General features: G+C 47.0%; 1 protein-coding gene across 1 annotated transcript in view; it reads right to left on the bottom strand.

Annotated features, from left to right (window-relative positions):
* GALNS (galactosamine (N-acetyl)-6-sulfatase) overlaps nt 1-22,104 on the bottom strand; it is a 69,831-nt gene that overhangs the window by 21,394 nt on the left and 26,333 nt on the right. The window contains exons 10-12 of the mRNA XM_036749317.1: nt 19,634-19,770; nt 18,086-18,188; nt 1,040-1,161 (exon numbers count right to left, since the gene is read on the bottom strand). Of these exons, the coding sequence (XP_036605212.1) occupies nt 1,040-1,161; nt 18,086-18,188; nt 19,634-19,770 (362 nt within the window). The remainder of the gene's footprint in view (nt 1-1,039; nt 1,162-18,085; nt 18,189-19,633; nt 19,771-22,104) is intronic.

The raw sequence follows: 22,104 nt of genomic DNA on the forward strand, positions 1-22,104 counted from the left end.
ACGTTGGGCTGACTTCCCCAGGCCTACCGGGAGGGATTTATGCATAGACTGACCCTGACCCCAGGCTCTTTGACTGCATGAGCATGAAACAGCAGGCTTTTGTTTCTTCAACCAAAGTCTCTGGCCATGGTTTTTAGCTAGAGTTTTCGGTTGTTACTTAAAGTCCAGGTGAGACTTGAACCCAGATTTCCTGATGCCAAGCCCAGGGCTCTTTTACTAGACGTTGCTTCCATGGGGAGAGAAAGAGAAGAGAGCACCCTGAATTCACTGCTCCAAGCCTTAACTCAACACACTCTCTCCTCTGGCTTCTGGCACCTCCGAGGAGGGCTGGGCCCAAAACCCCCCTCAGACTGAGGCAGGTTACTGCCTCAGTATCCTTATCTGTAAAGTGGGGCTAACAGCACACGTCCCACCCACCTCACAGGGCTGCAGTGAGGAAAGCCCTTGGTAAGACTCTAATTCATTCGAGCAATTATTAAAAACCATATTAAAAGCAACAAAGAGCAAAGAATCTGTCTATTAGGGCAGGTTATCCTAAGAGTACCCTGAAGACCAAAAGATGAGGTTTTTCCTTCCCCAGTGGGAGAAAGTAATCGCAGAGATAATGTTCCTTAATGCAGAGTCCTGAATCTAGTTCCTTAAAACTCCATAGTAACAATATGACACATTTACATAGCGCTTTAAGATTTTCAAAACACTCTGTAAGCATTATCTGATTTGATCTTTAATATAGCCATGTGAATACTGGGAACAGGAATATCATCATTCCCATTTCACAAATGAGGAAACTGAGGATGAGAGGTTTTAAGTGACTCAGTAGGGTCACACAGTCATTAAACGCCTGAGGCGGGACTGGAACTCAGGACTTCGGGAAGTCTAGCTGCACTACCCCACGCTCACTTGACGGCAGAATAGGCCCAATTAATTTCACTCCATCAGGTCTTTTCAACATTGTTTGGAGGAAGGAGCATTGGGTTGGGAATGAGAAGATATGTCAAAGAGTACAAACTCATGGTAAATTTTTTTTTAATGTGCTTACCTGATTGGGAATTTCTCCCCTGGGTCTCTTCCCAGGTGGAAAAGCAAGGGCAATTCTGAATGTTCCTCTTGGCTGTGGGTGGTTACTCCAGACACATTCTGCCCAGGGCAGAAATCAATGCCCTGCAAGGGAGACAATAGGTTGACAGGGGTTCGAAGGGGGAGGCTTCCTTTGCTGGGTGTCAGATTACCCCGGAACAGACAAAAAAGATGCAGCCGAGTCCCACGACTCTCGATTTTTCTCCACTTTGGTTAAAAAAGAAGAGATCCCTGACCCGACGTGAAGACCTCTCCTACACATCCCCCATTGCTCAGAAGGAGAGAGGGCAGGGCAGAGGGGACTGATGCAGTGGAACTGGACATCGGGTACTCTGGAAATAAGTCGATGCTTGTGTGAGCTAATCAGCAGAACTGGCACAGCCTGAGATAAATGACTGGAAACGTTTGGCTCTTCATTACTCAGGGTTCTCCTTCTCTGTCCTAACCTGTTCCCCTGGATGCCCACAGAGAGTTGGTAATGAGAGAAGGAGAGGGAGGGAGGGAGGGAGGGAGGGGGAGAGGGGGAGAGGGGGAGAGGGAGAGAGAGGGAGAGAGAGGGAGAGAGAGGGAGAGGGAGAGAGAGAGAGAGAGAGAGAGAGAGAGAGAGAAGGGTTAATGGGTTAACTCTGTTGGGAATCAAGTCCTATTGTATGGAGGAGGAGGAGGGAAAGAAGACAGGTTGAAAAGACTCCAGAAATGGCAACAAGAAAGGCATCTGAGTGCTCAAAGATGACTCCTGAGCAGGACCAGGCCAGCCTCTCTCCGTGAGACTCCAATGGCAGCCTGGAAACGTGAATAAAGGCGCGTACGGCAAAGCAATGAGAAGCCAACGTGTTTTTCCTAATTCCAAACTGGAGATTTGGTTTAAAACTGTAACTTCTTGGAATTCTGCTGTGGTGGATGAGCTAGTCCCTCTGTGTTAGGGGTTTTATAGGGCAAGAGTGCTGGACTTGGGAATCAGGAAGCCTGGAATTCAAATTACTTACTCACGGTGTGACCCTGGGCAAGTCACTTGAATTCTCTCAACCTCAGTTTCTTCCTCAGTAAAATGCGGTAATGACAGCACCCACTTTCCAGGGTTGCTGGGACGCTCAAAGGAGAGACCATCGGTATAGACAGCACTTGGGAACCTTAAAGCACTATAGAAATGTTAGCTATTATTTGTAGGTAGCAGAGTGGACAGAGGCTGGGCTGGGAGTCAGGAAGACCTGAGTTCAAATCCATCCTGAGATACTCACCAGCTGTGAGTGACACTAGTGACCCTGGGCAGTCACTCTACCTCTGTTTGCCTCAGTGTCCTCAGCAGAAAAGCGGGGATATTAAGAGCACCCACATCCAGGGTTGTTGTGAGAATCAAACGAGATCATGATAGTAAAGCACCAAGTGCAGTGCCCAGTACCCAGTAAGTGCTATATAAACTTTGGCTAGCATTGCTACTGCTGTCATAGCCCATAGCAACACCTACAGAAAACAGAGACCGAGGCCCTTGGGTGATACGGCCAGAGAGGGACTCCGGCCTCCAAGGCCTGGAAAATCAGCCTCCTGCCCCACAGGACAGCCGAGGAACAAAAGCTACTCGCGTCCTTCTGCTCGGGAACGTTCTGCCGGCCAGGGAGGTGCCTACGCCTGGCCTCGCGCCAGCTTCTAGCATCTGTAATGACTCAACGGGTCACCCATGACCTGGCCTTTGGGGTATGGTGTCCCTGGGACCCAGTGAATTGGGGAATTGTTTATGGGCCTTGTTGGGGGAGGTGGAAGTAGCTCCCACCAGTTGGCACCAAAAACACAACCTCAGCTCCACAGACATGTTACCATCGGCCTAAAACCTGAGTCCCCCTCTCTGCCCCTTTCATCATCGAGGCAAGGCAGGTAGCAGCAATCGCTCATCCCCTTCCACACACCACCTCCAAGGAAACTGTTGGCTTTTCACTCTTTTACCCCTTTAGGTGATCCTTGATGTGATTTCACATTGCTTTCAGCTGTACTAAAAATAGTTGGGCCAGGTGACAGTTGAGCTAAGGTGGAAAAGAGCTCGAATTTGGTTTGTTCTGAGCTCCACGTGGCTCTAGAGCCCACGTGCCCCCCAGTAGCAATCTGTCTAAGGTGTGGGGGGAAGAGGCTTCTTAATGCCTTTCCAGGGGCTACCTCCCAGCCCTTGTAGAGGAGGATAAACTCGACACATTTGTTTTATGGCACCTGAGAAGTTTAACCTCTGAGCTCACAGGCATATGAGAATGATACTTACTCTGGGAAAGTGAAAAAGCCCCCCAGAAATCTGAGCCTGCTAATACCTTGGAAGAGAAATGATCACACAAAGAGGGGTCCCCAGGCTTATGAGGAGCTGGCAACTCAAAAGAGTTTTTTTAAGCTGCCTTTTTTTTTAAACAATTTCAGCTAACACAGTGAACTATTTATTATAGCCTGTTACCCCAAGAGGGAATGAACTGATAACCTGACATGTGGCGAGTGGTAATGCTTAAGAGGGGGACTCGGGGTGATGGGGGTGAAGCAGCTGTAGCACGTACTCATAAAGCAAAAACCACCACAAGGCTTTCTGTGGACGTTAGTGGGGTGTGATTGGCAAACAATTTTCTAAAATATCCTGTGTTTTTAAATGGACAGCTGGTCAGTGGAGCAGTTAATATTCTGCTTTTCAATAAAGCAAGAAGGTGAAAAGCCCGTGAAATCCCATTTATCTGCACTGAGCTATGGATTCCTGAATCAGTGGCTGGAAAAATCAGGGGGCTGGCTTGATAGGTTGGACAGGGGGCCAATGATGGATTTTAAATGGATACAAAAATGGACGACCTTTTCCCCTTTTGGTAGTCGGGGCCCTGGAGACCAAATAAAGATTGAATAGTGGGGGAAAACAGCAGAATTTAGTGTAAAAGGAAAGCTGAGCAGTTAACAGAGAGATATCAAAGCCAAGGCTGAATGTACAAATTATAATTTGGATGCAAATCAAATAAGCTATTTAATTAAGATGCCTGCTAATTGGTACAGGATTTCTCTCTCACAAATACCGCAGTCTGAGGGAGGACCTCGTCCTCTTGGGTATTAGTGTCTGATCTGCTTCTGTTCACAGTCCCTTCCTCCTCCCCTCACTTGTCATGTACAGAAAGACACACAAACAGTTCCAGATAATTTCCCAGGGTTATTCATGTCCTGGTGGCTAAAGAGCAGGAAATGAGGAAGTGGGAGACCTCGGGGAAGTCACTGTTCCTCTCGGAACCTCAGTCTCTTTATCAGTAAAAGGATGGTGAGACCATCTAAGGATGGTGATGTCTCCTGGGCCATAATTCCAGAGAACCCCAAGGGGGCTCAGAATCTTAAGATCCCCAGAGTTTCTGAGAATTCTAAGGGGGCATCCAGGACAAAAATCATGATTTGCTGGTGACTGAACCGAGGCCCAGAGACAGGACCACTTGGCCCTCGGTCACACTAGCACTGAGGGTCAGGGCCAGCACTCAAACCCAGGTCCTCTACCTTCAAACCCATCACTCTCCATAGCACCATGCTGACTGCCATAGCTCAGCTCTCTGGGGATAAAGGAATGCAGGGGACCAAAGAGAAGGAGCCTTTGGCCTACTGCCTTGTATTTAAATTAACAAATTAGGAAGGAAGGAAGGAGGAAGGATGGGAGGAAAGGAGGGAAGAGAGGGAGGGAAGGAGAAAGGTAGGAAGAAAGGCAGAGAGGGAGGAAGGAAGGAAACATGTATTTATTAAGTGCCTACTGTGTGCCAGGCACTGGGCTGCTTTACAAATATTATCTCATTTGGTCCTCACAACAACTTTGGAGGTAAATGCTACTATGAATAATAATATCGATGATAGCTAGCATGTATTTAGTCATTACTCTGTGCTAGGTGCTGTGTCAAGCACTTTATAAATATTATTTCATTCTGTCCTCACGACCACCACATTTTAGAGATCTTACAGGAAATGGAGGCAGATGGCGGCCATGTGACCTTCTCAGGCTCACACAGCCACTTCCATGGCAGTTTGGAGAAGGAGAGGCCCAATGTGGTGTGGACAAGGAAGGCCTCTCCAAAGAGCCAGGCTGTGAACGAATACTGAAGCATGGGCAGGACTTGCAGGCAGAGGGAGGAGAAGGACAGGCTTATGGCCAAGAATGAACCCAGTGAGGAAAAAATCCCTGCTGGAGCGAGGGGCTCACACTGGGAAGTTGTGGTAGATGAAAGTGGCCCGCTGGATGGGGCCCCGCCGGGGGCTTCTGAACAAGGGAGCACCGTGATCCATGCGTTTTAAAGATCCATTCATTCATTTCTTCATCGGTGAAGGTGAGGGAGGGCCAAGATGCTCTCCAAGGCCCCTTGAGCCCTAGATACCATGAGAGCCTCTTGACTGAGTGGCGACCCTCTGCAGAGCCCTCTGACAGGCACTAGGACATGAAAACGGACAGAAGCTCTGCTCTCCACAGCGCCGAGAGTCCAGACAAATGCTGGGCAGAATGGGAAGGCACAGCAATGAGACGCAGTGGGCAATGCAGAAGGAATGCTGGATGGTGGACTCGGGGAGCCTGGGGTCCAGATACAAACTATGTCCTTTCCTGCACTACCCTGAAGAAGCCGCTGGAACTCTGTTGGACCTGTTTCCCCTGGAGCGCAATGAAGGGAGCTGGGTCTGGACCTCCTATGAATTCTAGGCATGAAGTGTCAGGGGAACACTCGGGTGGGGGAAGACGTCATTTTTGGTGCGGGGTGGTAGGGAAGCAAAGGGCAGCTTCACAGAGACAATGTGACCCAGGGGGCAGAGATCTGGACCCGGAGTGACAGACACCTGGGGTGAATCTCGCACCCAGGATTTAGTAACTATGTGACCACAGGCAAGTCCCTCGATATCTTTGAGCCTATTCCTTCATCTGTAAGATGGAGATACAAATGTCCATAGTCCATCCAACTTCACAGGTTGGTCATCAGGTTCAAATGAGATAATGTACATAAAGTGTATGGCAGATTTCAAGTTACTGCTTTTATTACCAATTATGAAGGAAGAAGCTAGGCAGCTCAATGAATGGAGCACTAGCTAGGCCTGGAGTCGGGAAGCTGGTCTGTTGTTTTTCAGTTGTGTCTGACTCTTGGTGACCCCATTTTGGGGTTTCCTTGGCAGAGATACTGGAGGGGTTTGCCATTTCCTTTTCCAGCTCATTCAACAGATGAAGAAACTAAGGCAAACAGGGTGAAGTGACTTGCCCAGGGTCACACAGCTAGTAAGTGTCTGAGGCCAGATTTGAGCTCAGGAAGGTGAGTCTTCCTGATTCCAAACCCCAGTGCTCTAGCCGCTACACCATCCGGCTGATTAGAGTCAGGAAGACCTGAAAAGATACTTACTAGCTATGTGACCCTGGATAAGTCACATCACCTCTGTTTGCCTTCATCCACTGGAGAAGGAAATGGCAAACCACTCCTGCGTCTTTGCCAAGAAAAGCTCCTGGACAGTATGGTCCACAGGGTCACGAAGAGTCGGACATGACTGAGTGACTGAACGCTAACAATAAGGAAGGAAGCTTTGAACAAGGAGGTGTTTTCACTGGACATCAGAGATGGCTAGGATCACTGTGGGTGAGGACGGAGGGGGTGCTCCGAGCACCGAGAGAGGACAGCTTGGGCTGCATCTGGAGAAGATCCATCATCCTCCTCCATCCCTGTTAGTCTGGGACAGAAGGGACCATGCGGAAAGTCGTGGCGATGCTAAAATGGTCCCAGGAGCCTGCTGCCTGGAAAACAGGTGTTCAGACAGCCTCGGAACACTGGCCACGGTGATGCCAAACACGACGACAATCTGACCTCGTGGGATCACAGATGTAGAGCCGGAAGGAGACCTGGGATCTGGTCCAATGCCCCTGTGTTACTGATGAGGAGGGATGTGAGCTGCCCAAGGTTACTCAGGTGAGTGACAGGTAAGCAGGCTGCTGTTTTCTAGCATCACAGGAGGGGAGAGGAGAAAGAGTGGAGAAGAAGCCATTATGTCTGTAACCCAAATCAGCTCAGTGCTTGGCATGCCGTAGGCACCAAATAATGCCCCCTGATGGCTAAGGCATCCCTGAATCGTTGAGCTCCATGTTAGAGAATGCGACCCAAAGGAAGGACAGAATGCTCGTGAGTTACTCCAAGAAAAACCTGAAGCCAGTCTAGTCTAGACAGCCTGTTCAAGGAGTCCTGGTTATTCATACAAGAATTCATTTCTTCAGCCTCTCCCCTTCTGACAAAACAACTGCTCTGGGCAGAACGGCTCATGCCTCACTCGCCTCCAGAGTGAAGGAACCATGAATTGCGGGATGCCAATACAGACTCGAGGCCCCCCAGCCCTGGGGGCTGTGGTCAAGCCTTCAGCTGGCAGCACTCTCTATGGGGATAAACACTGGATCCTCTGTGTATGAGTCAATGTCTCTAGGCTCCAAAAGGAAGACCACACACCCCAGGAGGCATGATGGGACGAAGAAAGAAAATCCTCCTGGGATAGAAGGTGATGCCCCAGGACCGGGAGGCGGCCCCAGAGCCCACCCTCCCTCACAGCTGCCCTCATGGGCTTCCAGGCAGGGACAAACATAAGAAAGTGCTGCAGTTAGTCAGCCTTGGCAGCCATGTCAGCCCCACTGAACAAAAATCGCTTCTAATGTGTTAACTGTCTGGAAGGGCCTGGAAAAAGGGGGCGAATCGAAAAGTCTCTATCGGCTCTCAAGCAGAAGGGATCGATGACTGCCTGGCAGGCTCGGAGGACCACAATCAAATGTCATTATTTGTGAGGCTATACTTGACTTCACAGCTCCCTCCTCTCCCCCTTCCCCCGCTCGAGTTTATTGATCCCTGGATGTAGAGGAGAAGGGCAATCAAAATAGACTGCAGAAGGAATAACCCCTTTGGCATTTTACATGAGAACAAGAGTATCTTCAGAAGGAAGGAGGGGGAGAAATAGACAGGCGGAGAGGAGAAGAGAGGAACCTTTTATGGACACAGCCGCCCTTCCTTAGAAGCGCAAGGCGGCCAGTGACTCGACCTGTAAGCTGGAAATCTGGCGGATTGGACCAGCACCTACTGGACATTACAAGGTAAGGAATGCCATAGGAGGAGGCTTAGCTGGCTTTCAGGAGAAGGATGCTTGACTTTCTCTTGGATTAAAGATGCTCTCTCATGTGGCTCCAGGCCAACAGTACAGATCAAATTTTATTAAAAAAAAAACTTCAAACTATTTGGCTGCACTGGTAACCTGGTATAGCAAATATTCAATTCAACCAATGCTTATTAAGCGCCCACTATGTGCTCCTTCCTTGCCTCTAGCTTCTTTCAAAGCTAGCTCAGGTGCCATTAAAAGTCAATCAACCAATAAGCATTCATTTCCACAAGGCCTTTCTAAGGGTTCTTTCCCTCTTAAACTTACTTTGCCATGCTTTTTCTTTTTAAAATTATTTTTACTTTATTTTATTAGATATTTCCTGAGTACACATAAATTTTTTTTAACCACTGCTATTCAATATTGTACTAGAAATGTCAGCTTTAGCAATAAGAGAAGAAAAAGAAATTGAAGGAATTAGACTAGGTAATGAGGAAATGAAACTATCACTCTCTGCAGATGATATGATGGTATACTTAGAGAATCAACTAAAAAACTACTTGAAATAATGAACAACTTTAGCAAAACTACAGGATAAAAAGTAAACTCATAAATCATCAGCATTTCTATATGTTACTAACGAAGCCCAGTGGTAAGAGATAGAAAGAGAAATTCCATTTAAAACAACATAAAATATTTGGGAGTCTACCTGCCAAGACAAACCCAGGACCTGTATGAACACAATTACAAAGCACTTTTCACACAAATAAAGTCAGATCTAAATAATTGGAAAAATATTGGTCACTTGGGGGTAGGCTGAGCTAATATAATAAAAATGACAACTCTATCTAAATTAATTTACTTATTCAGTGCCATACCAATCAAACTATGAAAAATTATTTGATAGAGCCAGAAAAAGTAATAACAAAATTCATATAGAAGAACAAAAGGCCCAGAATATCAAGGGAATTAATGAAGAGAAATGCAAAGGAAAGTGGCCTAGCCGTACCAGATCTCAAATTATATTATAAAGCAGCAATCATCAAAACCATCTGGTACTGGCTAAGAAATAGAGTGGTGGATCAGTGGAATAGGTTAGGTACACAAGACACAGTAGTCAATGACTGTAGTAATCTACTATTTGATAAATCCAAAGACCCCAGCTTCTGGGATAAGAACTCACTATCTTACAAAAACTGCTGGAAAACTGGAAAAGAGTATGGCAAAAACTAGGCACAGACCAACATCTTACACCATATACCAAGATAAAGTCAAAATGGGTACATGATTTAGACATAAAGGGTGATACCATAAGCAAATTAGGAGAGCAGGGAATAATTTATCTATGGAGAAAGGAAGAATTTATGACCAAACAAGAAATGGGGAACATTATGAAATGCAAAATGGGTAATTTTGATTACATCAAATTAAAAAGATTTTGCACAAACAAAGCCAATGTGGTCAAGATTAGAAGTGAAGCAGAAAGCTGAGAAACAATTTTCACTGCCAGTGTTTCTGATAAAGGCCTCATTTCTAAAACATAGAGAGAACTGAGTCAAATTTATAAGAATACAAGTCATTCCCCAATTGATGAGGGGACAAAGGATATGTTTTCAGATGAAGAAACTAAAGCTATCTATAGTCATATGAAAAAATGCTCTAAATCACTACTGATTAGAGAAATACAAATTAAAACAACTCTGAGGTACCATCTCAAACCTATCAGGTTGGCTAATATGACAAAAAGGAAAATGATAAATGATAGAGATGATGTGGGAAAACTGTGCATACCCTTTGATCCAGCAATACCACTACTAAGTCTGTTTCCCAAAGAGATCATAAAGAAGGGGGAAAGGACCCACATGTACGAAAATATTTATAGCAGCTCTTTTTATGGTGGCCAAGTATTGGAAATTGAGGGGATGCCCATCAATTGGGGAATGGATAAACAAGTTGTGGCATACGAATGTAATGGAATACTATTGTTCTATAAGAAATGATGAGTAGATGGCTTTCAGCAAAACCTGGAAAGACTTAAATGAACTGATGCTGAGTGAAGTGAGTGGAACCAGGATAACATTGTACACAGTAACAGCCACACTGTGCAATGACCAACTTTGATACTTGGCTCTTCTCAGCAATACAATGACCTAAGGCCATTCCAAAAGACTCATGATGGAAAATGCTATTCACATCCTGGGAAAGAACTCTAAGTCTGAATGCAGATCGAAGCACACTATCTTCTCTTTTATTCGGTTGTTTTTGTCTTTCTTATGGTCTTTCCCTTTTGTTCTGATTCCTCTTTCACAATATGTGAAAATATGTTTAATATAATTGTACACATATAGCCTGTATCAGACTGCTTGCCATCTTGGGGAGGGGGAGGGAAGGGAGAAAAAAATTTGGAACTCAAAATCTTAAAAAAGTGAATGTTGAAAACTATCTTTACATGTAATTAGAAGAAATAAAATACTATTAAGTGGGGGAACAATCTTTTTTTGAATTTTGAGTGCCAAATTCTCTCCCTCCTGTCTCCCCTACCCCCTTGCTCAAGAAGGTAAGCAATTTGATTTTGATTATACATGGGAGGTCATGCAAAACACATTTCGATATCAGCCGTGTAATTACTTTGTCTATACTTTGGGTTCACTTGGCTTTGTATGTGGTGGATTCCCTCTAGGAGAATACAAGTCCCTTGAGAGTGTGACTATTTTCTGTGCTCATATCTCTAGCACCTAGAATAATGCCCTGCACAGTAGGTGATTAACAAATACTTCAGTTGAACAAGCCATAGGGAGAGAATCAGCCTTGTTAGAAAACCCACCTTCAAATCCTAGCTTTGAAACTTACTAGCTGAAACAAGTAATATTCTTGGATGAAGAACTGTGGATAACTTAGATATTCCCAGCAGTACAATCCCAAAGGACTCATGATGAAGCATCCTATCTGCCCCTAGAGAAAGAACTGATATTGATTGAATACAGACTTCAGTCTATATGCTATTTTTCACTTTCTTTCATTCATTTTTTTTCTTTTATTTGAATCTTCTTGTACAAAATGACTGATATGGAAATGTTTTACATAATGGTGCACATATAACCTATATCTGATTTGCTTATCATCTCAGGGACAGGGGGACATAATTGGAATTGAAAACTTTAAATAAAAATGTTAGAAAGTTAAAAAAAAAATTTACTAGCTCAGTCACCAAAGAATTAGACCTCAGTTTCTTTGTTCACAAAATGGGCACGATTATATACTCTGTACTACCAACTCAATGGACATTTAAGAGAAAATCATAATGTAAACCTTAAAGTGCTATATAATTCTGGGCTGTGATTATTAATTACAAATGCAATGATATTGAATAGGGTTGGCTATAAAGTGCTATCCTTTGGTTCCCCAAGTTGATTTGGTACCGATTTATAAGTACCGAAAGAAGGAAATGTGGCCAAATACAGGCACCTGTAAAGACAACCGGTGGTTGGTTCATACTCTGCCCTAATCTGATCATACCTATAATACAACCTCTGGTTTTGGGCAGTGCATTCTTAGGACAGACAACTCATAGTTGATAACACTGCAGACCAGGCCATAAATGGCTTCCTGAAGTTACTAGGGATGTGTAGCCAAAACAGCAGTCAGTCACTCAAGGAACATTTATTAAGCACTTTCTACATACCAGGCATAGGGCAGAACAAAAGCCGCGCCCCCCCCCCCCAAAAAAAAAAACCAAACCTTGCCCTCAAAGGCCTTACTTTCCAATGGGGTAGACAGGGGCCCAAAGGGTGCAAAAAAAATGTCGGTACTTTCAGTCATGTGTTGACTCCCGGATAGAAAAAAAGAAAATACTCTCTTTTCCATCCTCAAATTCTGCTTCTCTCTCTGTTACTCCTGCTTTCCCCAGGGTGTCTCCCCTGCTATTCTTAGCTCAACCCCCCATTTCACCCCCAGCTATTTGTCTTCTCACCCGGTCTTCCTCAAGGTCTTAGAAAATGCTTCACTGGCACCCCCTTTCTGTTATCACCTCATCGGTGATAAGGGAAGGGAAGCCAAAGTACAAAGGGGTGAGAACCTATGTAATGAAGTCGATGGCTAGGGATACTTTTGTCTATTTAAAAAAAAGTTTCCAGATCATGGTTCTGATGTCCCACAAAAGCAGGAGCTTCCTTTGTGATGAGATCGGCTCGTGAAACTGGTCACTCCCGTTTGGCCAGGATAACTCAAACTCCATCAATAATATTGATAACAGACCCACCAGTAACAAGGATGGGAGTCAGCAGCAATTAAGTCTGGTGAAAGGGATAAAAGGAGGAAAATGAGAGGGAGGGGGGGGAAAAAGAGCCGAATGGTAAAATAGCCAGTGTTCTGAAATCCTTCCCATGTAAGAGCTGTAATTAATGTCTGGAAGACATGAGAAGAATTGGAACAAATTTCAGCTCCTGCCTCCTCTGCGTGTTGTTAATGGCTATTCTGTCCACTAATGTGTTCCAATTTTACCCCCATCAACCACATGTGATACAAACTGCAGGAAATCAAATGAATTTTTAATCATTTCTCTGATGTACAGTATAATGCTGACTTTTATCAGCCAGTAGTTAAACAAAGACTTGGAAAGAAATAAATATTGCTTAATTGTGCAACTGCCACTGCTCACAGTAGGAGCGTCTTTGAAATGAATAACCGGCCCCTGTTCTCATTCTGCGCAGAGTCAGAGGGATACAGGCAGGGCTGTGCTGATTTTTGTCTTCTGGGGGGTGTTTAAGTAGCAAAATAGGCTTTCTTTTTTTTCATACTATGCAGAGAAATAAAATGCATTTCTGAAACAAGCCTGCCCTCTGCCATGTAAACAATCTTATCCTGGCGGGAAGAGAGGGGGAAACAGAACATAATTCTCTTTATTCTTTGTTTGCCCAAGACAGGAGGTTAACTTGTACAGCTGCAGTTTGAATGCATTAATTCGTTCTTGCAGAACACAAATCCGAACCTACGTCATATTTCTGGGTCACTGGGACACAACAAATTGGACCCTTTGTGCTAAATCAGCGACCCATTAAGTCCCAAATCCGGTCTGGGCCCCCCGACCTGAACTACTCCTGCTCTCCCTTCTTCCCAATCTAGCCAGGCCCCAACTGGGAAAGTTACACATTTGTTTTCATATTCACAGATGCTGTTGGCATTTAAAAATATATATATTCCGCCCCGAGGGCTTACGGGTTCTAATAAAATATAACATAGTTGTAATAATTATGGTCACAATGACCTTGCAGCACCAATTACCCCGCTCTAGAAATTATTCAAAGCGGTCCCCTAACGCGCAGCTTCATTTCTGAGAGCATAATCATCTCAGTGTACTTATGGCTCAACCGTATTGTGAGAGGGCCTGCAAATTAGTCACCAAATATACAGAAGAAACGTACAAAATGCAAGGCATGAGTTGAATGCAGCTTATGACCCAAGACCCAGGAAAACGTGTGGAAATGGAAACAGAAGTGACGTTTCTTATAAAGAACTCTCAAAACTCAGAAATGTTCGGACTGAGGTTTACAAAATAACAGTGTACCCTTCTAAATAAAGGAGGGAATCGAGACAAAGTGTCTTGGGAATGTTTGTCATTTTGATGGAAATCTGGGGCAGGATGGGTCATTTTTCAGCGTGAGGGACCAGGGCAGGTTTCCTCAACCAAGCAGTACCTGAGCTGGGCCTCAGGGGAGGAAGAAGAGTTCAGCGTGCGGATGGGAGGCACTGCAAGCAATGGCCTGACCAGGAGGGCAGGGGGAGAAGGGGGCAGGTGGGCTGAAGTTAGGGGTTACTCTGTCTGTAATACAGAATCAATGAGGTAAACAGCAGAAGAAAAGTCTGGACAAATGGGTTGGAACCAAACTGTGGAGATCTAAAGTGTTAGGCTAAGGTTGTGTATTTTATCCCACTGGATAGGCACTAGGAATCACTAAAGTTGTTTTAAGAGTGGTGCATCCCAAAGATTATTCTCGTAGCTGACCTTAGTGAGGACGGACGGGAGAAGGGACATACTGGAGGTAGGGAGCCCAGTTAGGAGGTTGGAGGTGATGAAGGTCGAGAATAGGGAAGGTGGAAGAGTGGAGCGAGAGGGACAGCTGAGAGACAGGTTGGACAGGACTCGGCAGATGACCATATATGCAGGGTGAAGGGGAAGCGGGTGTCCTGGAGGACACGGGGTTTGCACCGGAGTGTCAGCCGTCGATGAAAGGGGGGAGCTGGGAGGAGGGTCAGGTGGGGGCAGGGAGGAGAACTGAAAGTCAGTTATGGATAGACACCATTTAGCGCAGTTCAATTCAACAAATATTTATTAAATGCCTCCTATGCATGAGGCCTGGGTTAAGGTCCTGGGGATACAAAGGCCAAAACCAAGCAGCCCTTGCCTTCAAGGAGCTCAGAGTCTGCGGGGGGAAGGGGCAGAGTACAGCATTGAACTAGGGAGGTAAATAGATGCTAGATGAGACACAAGGTGGTGAAGTGATTAGGTGCTGCCCTGCTGAACGACCTCTCAGGGGCCCCCTTAACTCTCTAAGGCTCTCTATCAGTGGAAGGAGCTTTCACACCGGGAGGTACCACACTGACGACCTCACAGACTTAGACACCACCGGGAGGAAGAAGGCGGCAGAGGACACAGAAACATGGACACACACATATACACACACATACACACACACACACACACACACGGACACACACGTACGTACATACGTCAGGTGGCTGTATATGCCTGACATTTATTCGATATTCTAAAGCTTACCAAGTGTCTGACACACCCCTCATCTCATCTGATCCTCCCAACAGCCCCAAGAGGCCCCAGTCCTTGGGCCTCTGATACCCCCCTGCCCCTGTGCCAGATGGGCAACCCTACCTTCTTTTGCATTTTTTAATCTTTTATTGCAAAGTCACTGTAAGCAAGAGAGGAGAAAAAGTATCAGGAAGGAGGGGGTGACCCAGTGTTGTACGCTACCAAAATATCGGAAGGTAAGGATTGAGCAAATGTTAGATTTGGCAATTAGGCAGGCCTGTTTCCCACCAACACCATTAGCTCCTAAGGTGGCTATTTCTAGACGTTTAGCAGAAAAGACAACACGTCCAAGAAAAGGTATCTCTCAGAATAGGGAAGATGGGAGCGTATCTGTAGGCAGTGGGGAGAGAGAAGGAAGATGAGAGAGGGGAATCCTCCGGGGATTAAGGTCTCAGAGGTGGCTGGAAGGGATGGGGCCAAGGGTTCCACTGAATGGTTTGGCCTTGGAGGGAGAGAGGACACATCTCACCCTGTACCAGAACAAGGGAGATGGTGCATTTGCAGAAAAGGCCTCCAGGGTGAAACAAGTAAGATGAGTTGGCTTGCAATGTGCAATCTTCATCTTTCTCCAAGGGAGGGGCAGGGTCATCTGATAAGGAGAGCTATGAGGCTACAGCTGGAAACCGAGCACACATGGTCCCCACCTTCTTCCAGGGAGGACATTTCCTGGAGCTCTGGGAGGCAGAGCCAGTAGAAGACAAATCTATACTCACCTGGTAAAGACCAGGGCTACCAAGGAGGGTGGACAACCAAGCCAGTGGCAAAGGACGCCTCCGAGACTGTGCTGGCTCTTCTCCTGAGACCTCAGAGGCAAAAATGCACCTCCCACGAGGATCATAGATGCTCTATCTCTGGCCCCAGGAAGCTAAATCCTGTGACTCAGCTCTTTCATCAATTAAAACTGCCATTTCTCCCAATTAAGGCCAAATTAATGAAGTCTCACTGTATCTAAGAACCTTAAAACCACCAAAAGAAATGAAGAGAGTCTGCTGATGAGAACTAAAAGCACTGAAGGAAGGGAGATGGAGGGGAAGGACAAGGAGGGGAAAAGGAAGGGGAGGGGGACTCAATGGAGATGGAGAGGGAGGGAAAGATGGAGGGAGAGGGAAGAGGGGGAGAGGGAGAGAGAAAGAGAGGGAGGGAAAAGAGGAAGAGAGACAGAGACAAGGAAAGACAGGGGAGAGAGAGAGACAGACAGAGAGAGCGAGAGGGAGAGAGAGACAGAGAGACAGACAGAGAGGGAGAGAGGAAGCATGAAGAGGTCAGACTAAGAATGAGTGAAGGTAAAAAGAGGTGAGGAGAGGAAAGGAAACAATAGCAGCAGACACAGGAAAAGAAAAATGGAGACAAGCTAGCAATAAGCAGCCCTCTCAGCACATCTGTGCCACACATGGAGCCTGGAAGGCCTGGGTTGGAGTTCTGCCTTAGACATTTCCTAGCTCTCTGTGAGCCTAGTAGGTCATCGCTTCTCCAATAACAGCCAGCACTTGCTCCGTATCTAATCTGCGCCAGGCACTGCGAGGAGCGGTTTACAAATATCACCTCATTCGATCTTCACAACAACCCTGAGCGGGAACAGAAGTTAAGTGACTTGCCCAAGGTCACATGGCTAGGAAGTGTCTGAGGCCAGATTTAAACCCAGAAGAGCAGTCTTCCTGGCTCCAAGCCCAGCACTCCCTCCTCTGTGACACCAGCTGCCTCCTCTCAACCTCAGTTTCCTCATCTGTAATTATGGTTGTTCAGTCACTTCGGTCACGTCTGACTCTTTGTGGCCCCATTTGGGGTTTTCTCAGCAGAGGTACTACAGCAGTTTGCCATTTCCTTCTCCAACTCATTTTACAGATGAGGAAACCGAGGCAGACAGAGTGAAGCGACTTGCCCAGGGTCACAGAGCTAGTGAGTGTCTGAGGCCAGACAACACCACCACCTCCCAGGATGGTTGTGAGGATCAAATGAGAGAACATTTGGAAAGGGCTTAGTCCACCTTAAAGGCCTGCACACACCCTGTGAGTATCCTGTTACATATCACATTATTATCAATAATAATAATAATGATGATAAGTGAAGATCCTGAAAGAGCAGGCCTTCCTCAGACATGCCTGTTTTGCGTGGGTCCCTCTGATCACGGCAGAGGCTCTTCTATGTATTTTCACTGTAAACACCACGTTTATCACTGTGATGAGGTGGAAAGAAAAGCTGCCTTTGAGGAACTCTGTCACAGGAAAAACGAGGCTTGGGAAAGAGACGCAGAAAGCAGCCAGAGATCTTGGTTGGATTTAGGGCTGAAGAAAGAAGCACCCTCAGGAGAGTCAGCTATGCCGAATGTTTCTAAGCAGTCAGAAACACTTCTAGAAGTGACGACCAAGGGCGGGAAGTGGGATCGAAGGGCTGCGGCTCCCCTGGGCCTGGGGGCTGTGCCTGGAGGAGGAGCCAGACAGGAGGGGGTCTCAGGGAAGGCCGGGCCAGGAACAGGGTGGGAGGAGGAGGAGAAGGGAAGGGACAGCAAGGAGACCTCGCAAGGCTGGGACATGAGTCTTCTCTAAACTGCTCACCCCAAGTTCCCTGATATGTAATTAAAGGAGTTTCTCGCATTTTCTCTGCCCGGCCTGAGAACCATGTGGATGACACACAGGGATGAGGTGGCAGAAAACAGGAAGAGGCAGGAAAGGTACCCTATGAATGAACCACAGACCCTGGAAAGCACTCGGGGTTTGGAGTGAGAGGACCCAGATTAAACCCTGCCTCTTATGGTCATGACCTGGGGGATGCTGAGCATGTCACTCACCTCCTTGGGCCTCAGTTTCCCTTTCTGTAAAGTGAGTAGGTTGGATGAAATGGCCTCTGAGTCCCCCAGTTCCAGATGTATGATGCTAGGACCCCCTCCCTCCACATAAGACTTTTGAGTGATGGTAGCACTTTTCCCCATGAATTTTCTACTAAATTAAGGGTTGGAGGGAGGAGGGCATGGAATTGGGCCCAAGACAAAATTCATCCATTCCGCCGCATTACCGAAGGCTCTCCCAGGCTATCTGTCCGGTTCTTTGCGTGGCTGAATGGGTTGTTCAGGGGCTCACGGAGGCGAAAGCATGCAAACCCCAAGCAGAGGGAGGATACCTGATTGAACTCTCGCCACGAGTTGCTCCAAGTCCAGTAGTGAGCCTTGTACTGTCCCACTCTAACCGCCATCAATTCGTTGCCACGGTAATAGAAAATGGGCCTGTCACAGAAAGAATGCAGGACGGGATGGGGGGAGGGGAAAAAGAGAAGAAAGAGGATAAAATGATTCAGCCACAGGACACATTCGCTGTGTCTGCACAAGAGGCTTCAGGAGACAGTGAGGTAAGGGAGACCGATGCCTTAATGGAAGACAGAGCAAAGCCAGGCTGTCTGCTGATAGTCTGCAATACTGGGTTTTCAACAAACATTTTAAAAACAATTCATCAGGTTGGGGTTGTATGGGGGGAAAATTGAGCATGAAACAATGGAGCTACATGTGGCTGCTGACCTCGGTGCTACCCAACCCTGGCATCTGTGCTGTTGTTGTTGTTAGCAGAGCTTGACAAATTAAAAGGGAATGCCATCTCATGGAGAGCGAGGGGTCTGATGGGGACACAGAGCGGAGGATGCCCGGCCTCCTGTGTGTGGCAGCGCCAGATGGGAGGGCCAAGGAATGGAAGATCTGGGAAGAATTAGTGAGCATGCCGAGCGCTTAGGTGCCTCCCCCCAGTTAAATAAGGCATGGTAGGTCTCCTCCCCTCCTCAACCTGGAATTTTAACAGAGGGTAAATAAGCCTTTACAAAACTGCCGACTCCTTCTTAGCCCACACCTCCAGTGCAAGTACTCCAGTATCCCTTGCTCTCTGTCCTACGTCCTCCTCAGCTTTCAAATTCATGGTCCTCCAAAAGCTGCCTAGGAACTGATTCTCTGTTTAAATAATTCCTGCTGGGCCAATGAGCACAGTCTCATAGGTCCTAGGGAAAAAAGAAGCCAGGCTTTGGACAAATAAAAATTTAGACAAAAGCTCCAAACACTGCACCAGGAGCTAGAGTTCAAGGACTTCTTGTGAATAGAAGTGCCTTGAAAAACTCTGTCTGTGGTTTCCCTTATCCCTCTTTCTCACATTTACAGCTAAGAAGAGAGTCTAAACAACTGCCCAAAGTGAAGCAGAAACCAGGGGTGCTGGGGGTGCTAGGGGGTGTCCGTCACAGACCAAACAGCCATAGCAATGATCAAGTTTTGGCTCAATAACCCTGGCACCAAGTGGGCTTTTCTGGATATCAGAACCAGGCAAGGTCCAAGAGAACGCAATGCACTTTACTCCCCACGCACTGCTGTCTCGAGACTTCCCTGGTTAAACTACACTCTTACACACTCCGCCAGGTTTGCACACAACCCCTGATGCCGGCACCAGCCCAGGGACTCATTACTGCCAATCTGTTTTGTGCCTGAAAATCCCAGCGCTCTCATCCTACAAGCCACCCCCTCTCCTCAGCCTCATTCATCTGCCCAGTGTACGAACGATTCCTTTTTCTAAAGTCACAATCGCCAGATGGGATTTTAAAGCCTCGGTTCTGTACCGCTTCAGGAGCCGGGGCGGCCGGGTTGGCAGGGGGAGGGGATGTGAACAGGGGTTTCAGAGCGCCTTTCTGTCTGTAACTAACCTGTCAATCAGCTTGCCATGTATAATGGCTGGGAGAAGGTCAATGCCGTCAATCTCTCGGTCTCCGGGAGGCTTCAGGCCCGCTAGGGACAGGCTGGTGGTGAAGAGATCCATCACAGTCCCCAGCTGGTGACTCACCTGAAATCGACCAGGAAACGGCATGAGGAACCCAAGGGCACGCTGTCCCGACCCCAGACGGCGGGAGGGTGGCATCCCAACAACTCGGCCCTGTCAGAGCTGAGCACACACAGATCATGCACACGTGTGCACACACACACACACACACTCACTCCTTTCTCCACTGTTTCTAAGGGACCCTGTTTGAAAACTGCCAATAGCACTGAACAGGCATTTAAGAAGCACTTCTATTCCCAATACCTGCCCAGGGTCAGCACACAGCACATGCCCCACCATCTCACCCTCCTCCAGAGACAGGTCCTATTCTGGCTCAGTCTTAGGGTAAGAATCCTATTTTGAGGAGCTCCCCTCCCCCATCCCAAGCCTGCCTTGGTTCCTGGGGATCTGAACAGGACCCCTGAATACTAATGGGTTCCTAAATTTGGCCCTCTGGATGTTGGAATGCACCACTGGTCTTGCCTCCCCTAGGGCAAACCCACATCCATTGAGACTCCTCTGGACTGGAACTGCTACAGGATAGTTAGCCCCCTATCAGAGCTGGACCCTTGGGACTCTGGACTTTGGGCGTTAGGATGAAAAGACCCAATTTCCTGAGATATGACTCATGGGAGACATTTTGTTGTACTCCCTCCCACCCCCAGTCTTTTTCTGGCTCCCTGCCCCCACCCAGCCCTTCCTTGTCTAAGTACAGGTTTCTACAGTCCCCTGGCTTCTCTTTGCCAGGAGGGCACAGGTGTGCGACAGGAGGAGTGAAAATTTAGAAGGCGAGTCAAAAGTAAAGACAGAGAGAGAAGAGCCTTTCCCTCAGGTCTCCAGTGTGGCCCCAGAAAGCCTGAGCGGCATCAATCCCTGCAAAAGGACGGGAAGAAGATGATTTTACACAACTGGTAGCTTGACACATTTTGGCCACCGGCCAATACTTTATAATGAAATGACCATCCACAGCCTGACTTGGTCCATTAATCCACCTGCACTCTGGTTGGCGGACAGAGGCCGATTATTTAAACAAGGTAGCGACCTTGCTGGGATCAATATTCCCTGAAACCCAGGCTTAGACACGTCCGGCTTTTTGCTTCTGAGACGAGGTTTGGCTTTCTGAAAAGAGGCTTGGACGGTCACTCGGCTAACAAAAAGGGCACTGAACCATGGTCACAAGAACGTGAGGGCCAGGATTTAAAATGGGAATTCGTCTGTGAGAGACCATGACTCAACTTTCTTCCTAAAGCTCAAGGGCACTGTTGATGCTCAAAAAGATTTTGTTGCTAAGAAATACTTTTTAAAATGATGAGAAATAATCATTTGCTTTTTTTCCAAGAAAGCATGGCAAATTCCCTCCCCATCACAAAGACAGGCCATGGGGAGTTGGTCACGCTGATAGAGCCTGTTTGCTTTTAGATAAATGGAACCCAGAAGAGTCCTCTTGAACATGGAATCATTTAAAGCCCCCACCAATGGTCAGACTCAGGAGGGATGTGGAGTCGGGGAACAAAACAAGCCACAAAGCAAGAAGGAGGAGGCTGGGCAAAGCGTGGCTGGTGGCTGGCCTGGGTGCCTCCCCCTCCAAGGCTGAGGGTGGTTTAACTGGCGTCAGAGTGATTACTGCACCAAGGCTGGCCTGGAAAGAGCCCAGAGACGTTGGCCAGCCTGGCCTCGAAGCCTCCAACTCCGAAACTCGACAACTTTAGAAAACTAGATCACCCAAAGCTTCCATACTTGAATGAATTTTGAGAAACAAAGGGGAGAGGCAGCTCTCCTATAAGGGAGGAATCATATCTGCATTATTCTTGATGGCAAAACTAAGCATTTTATATTCTAGCAGGCCCTTGGAGAACAATGTTTGCTAATGCTCTGAAACACACAAAAAAGTAAAAACTGACTTTTGTCCCCATCTGAAAACAGTTCCTGTGCTGGAATTCCCAGTGACCAGAAATAATCCTCTTATCAATTTCCTCCCCTTTGGGAGGTGGGTGAGGTCAGATGTACCTGCTGTCCTTGAAGAACCAGGGCTTCCCTTTCAGGCAGGGCTGATCCCCCTCTGCTCCCTCATTCTGAGTATCAGAGATGAGACAGCCCCACTAGTGAAGTGGTTGTGGCTTTTAGAAGGAGAAAGGGAGTCGAGGTCACGGCCCAGAAACTGATTCCTGTTGGTTTTTCATCAGAGCCCATTTTAAGTTTTAACAGGTAGTGTCTGCCCAAAGACCCTGCATTCACCAAACTGTTATTAGCAGCTAGGCCCGGGCTATTATGTCACTGTGACAGTCCTGTGGGGCCATCACCAATTCCTTGTCCTGGCCCTCATTAAACATAACCAGATGGCAATCGCTGGCTTTAATC

The sequence above is a fragment of the Trichosurus vulpecula genome, chromosome 3 (genome assembly GCF_011100635.1).
Source record: "Trichosurus vulpecula isolate mTriVul1 chromosome 3, mTriVul1.pri, whole genome shotgun sequence".
Lineage (NCBI taxonomy): Eukaryota > Metazoa > Chordata > Mammalia > Diprotodontia > Phalangeridae > Trichosurus > Trichosurus vulpecula.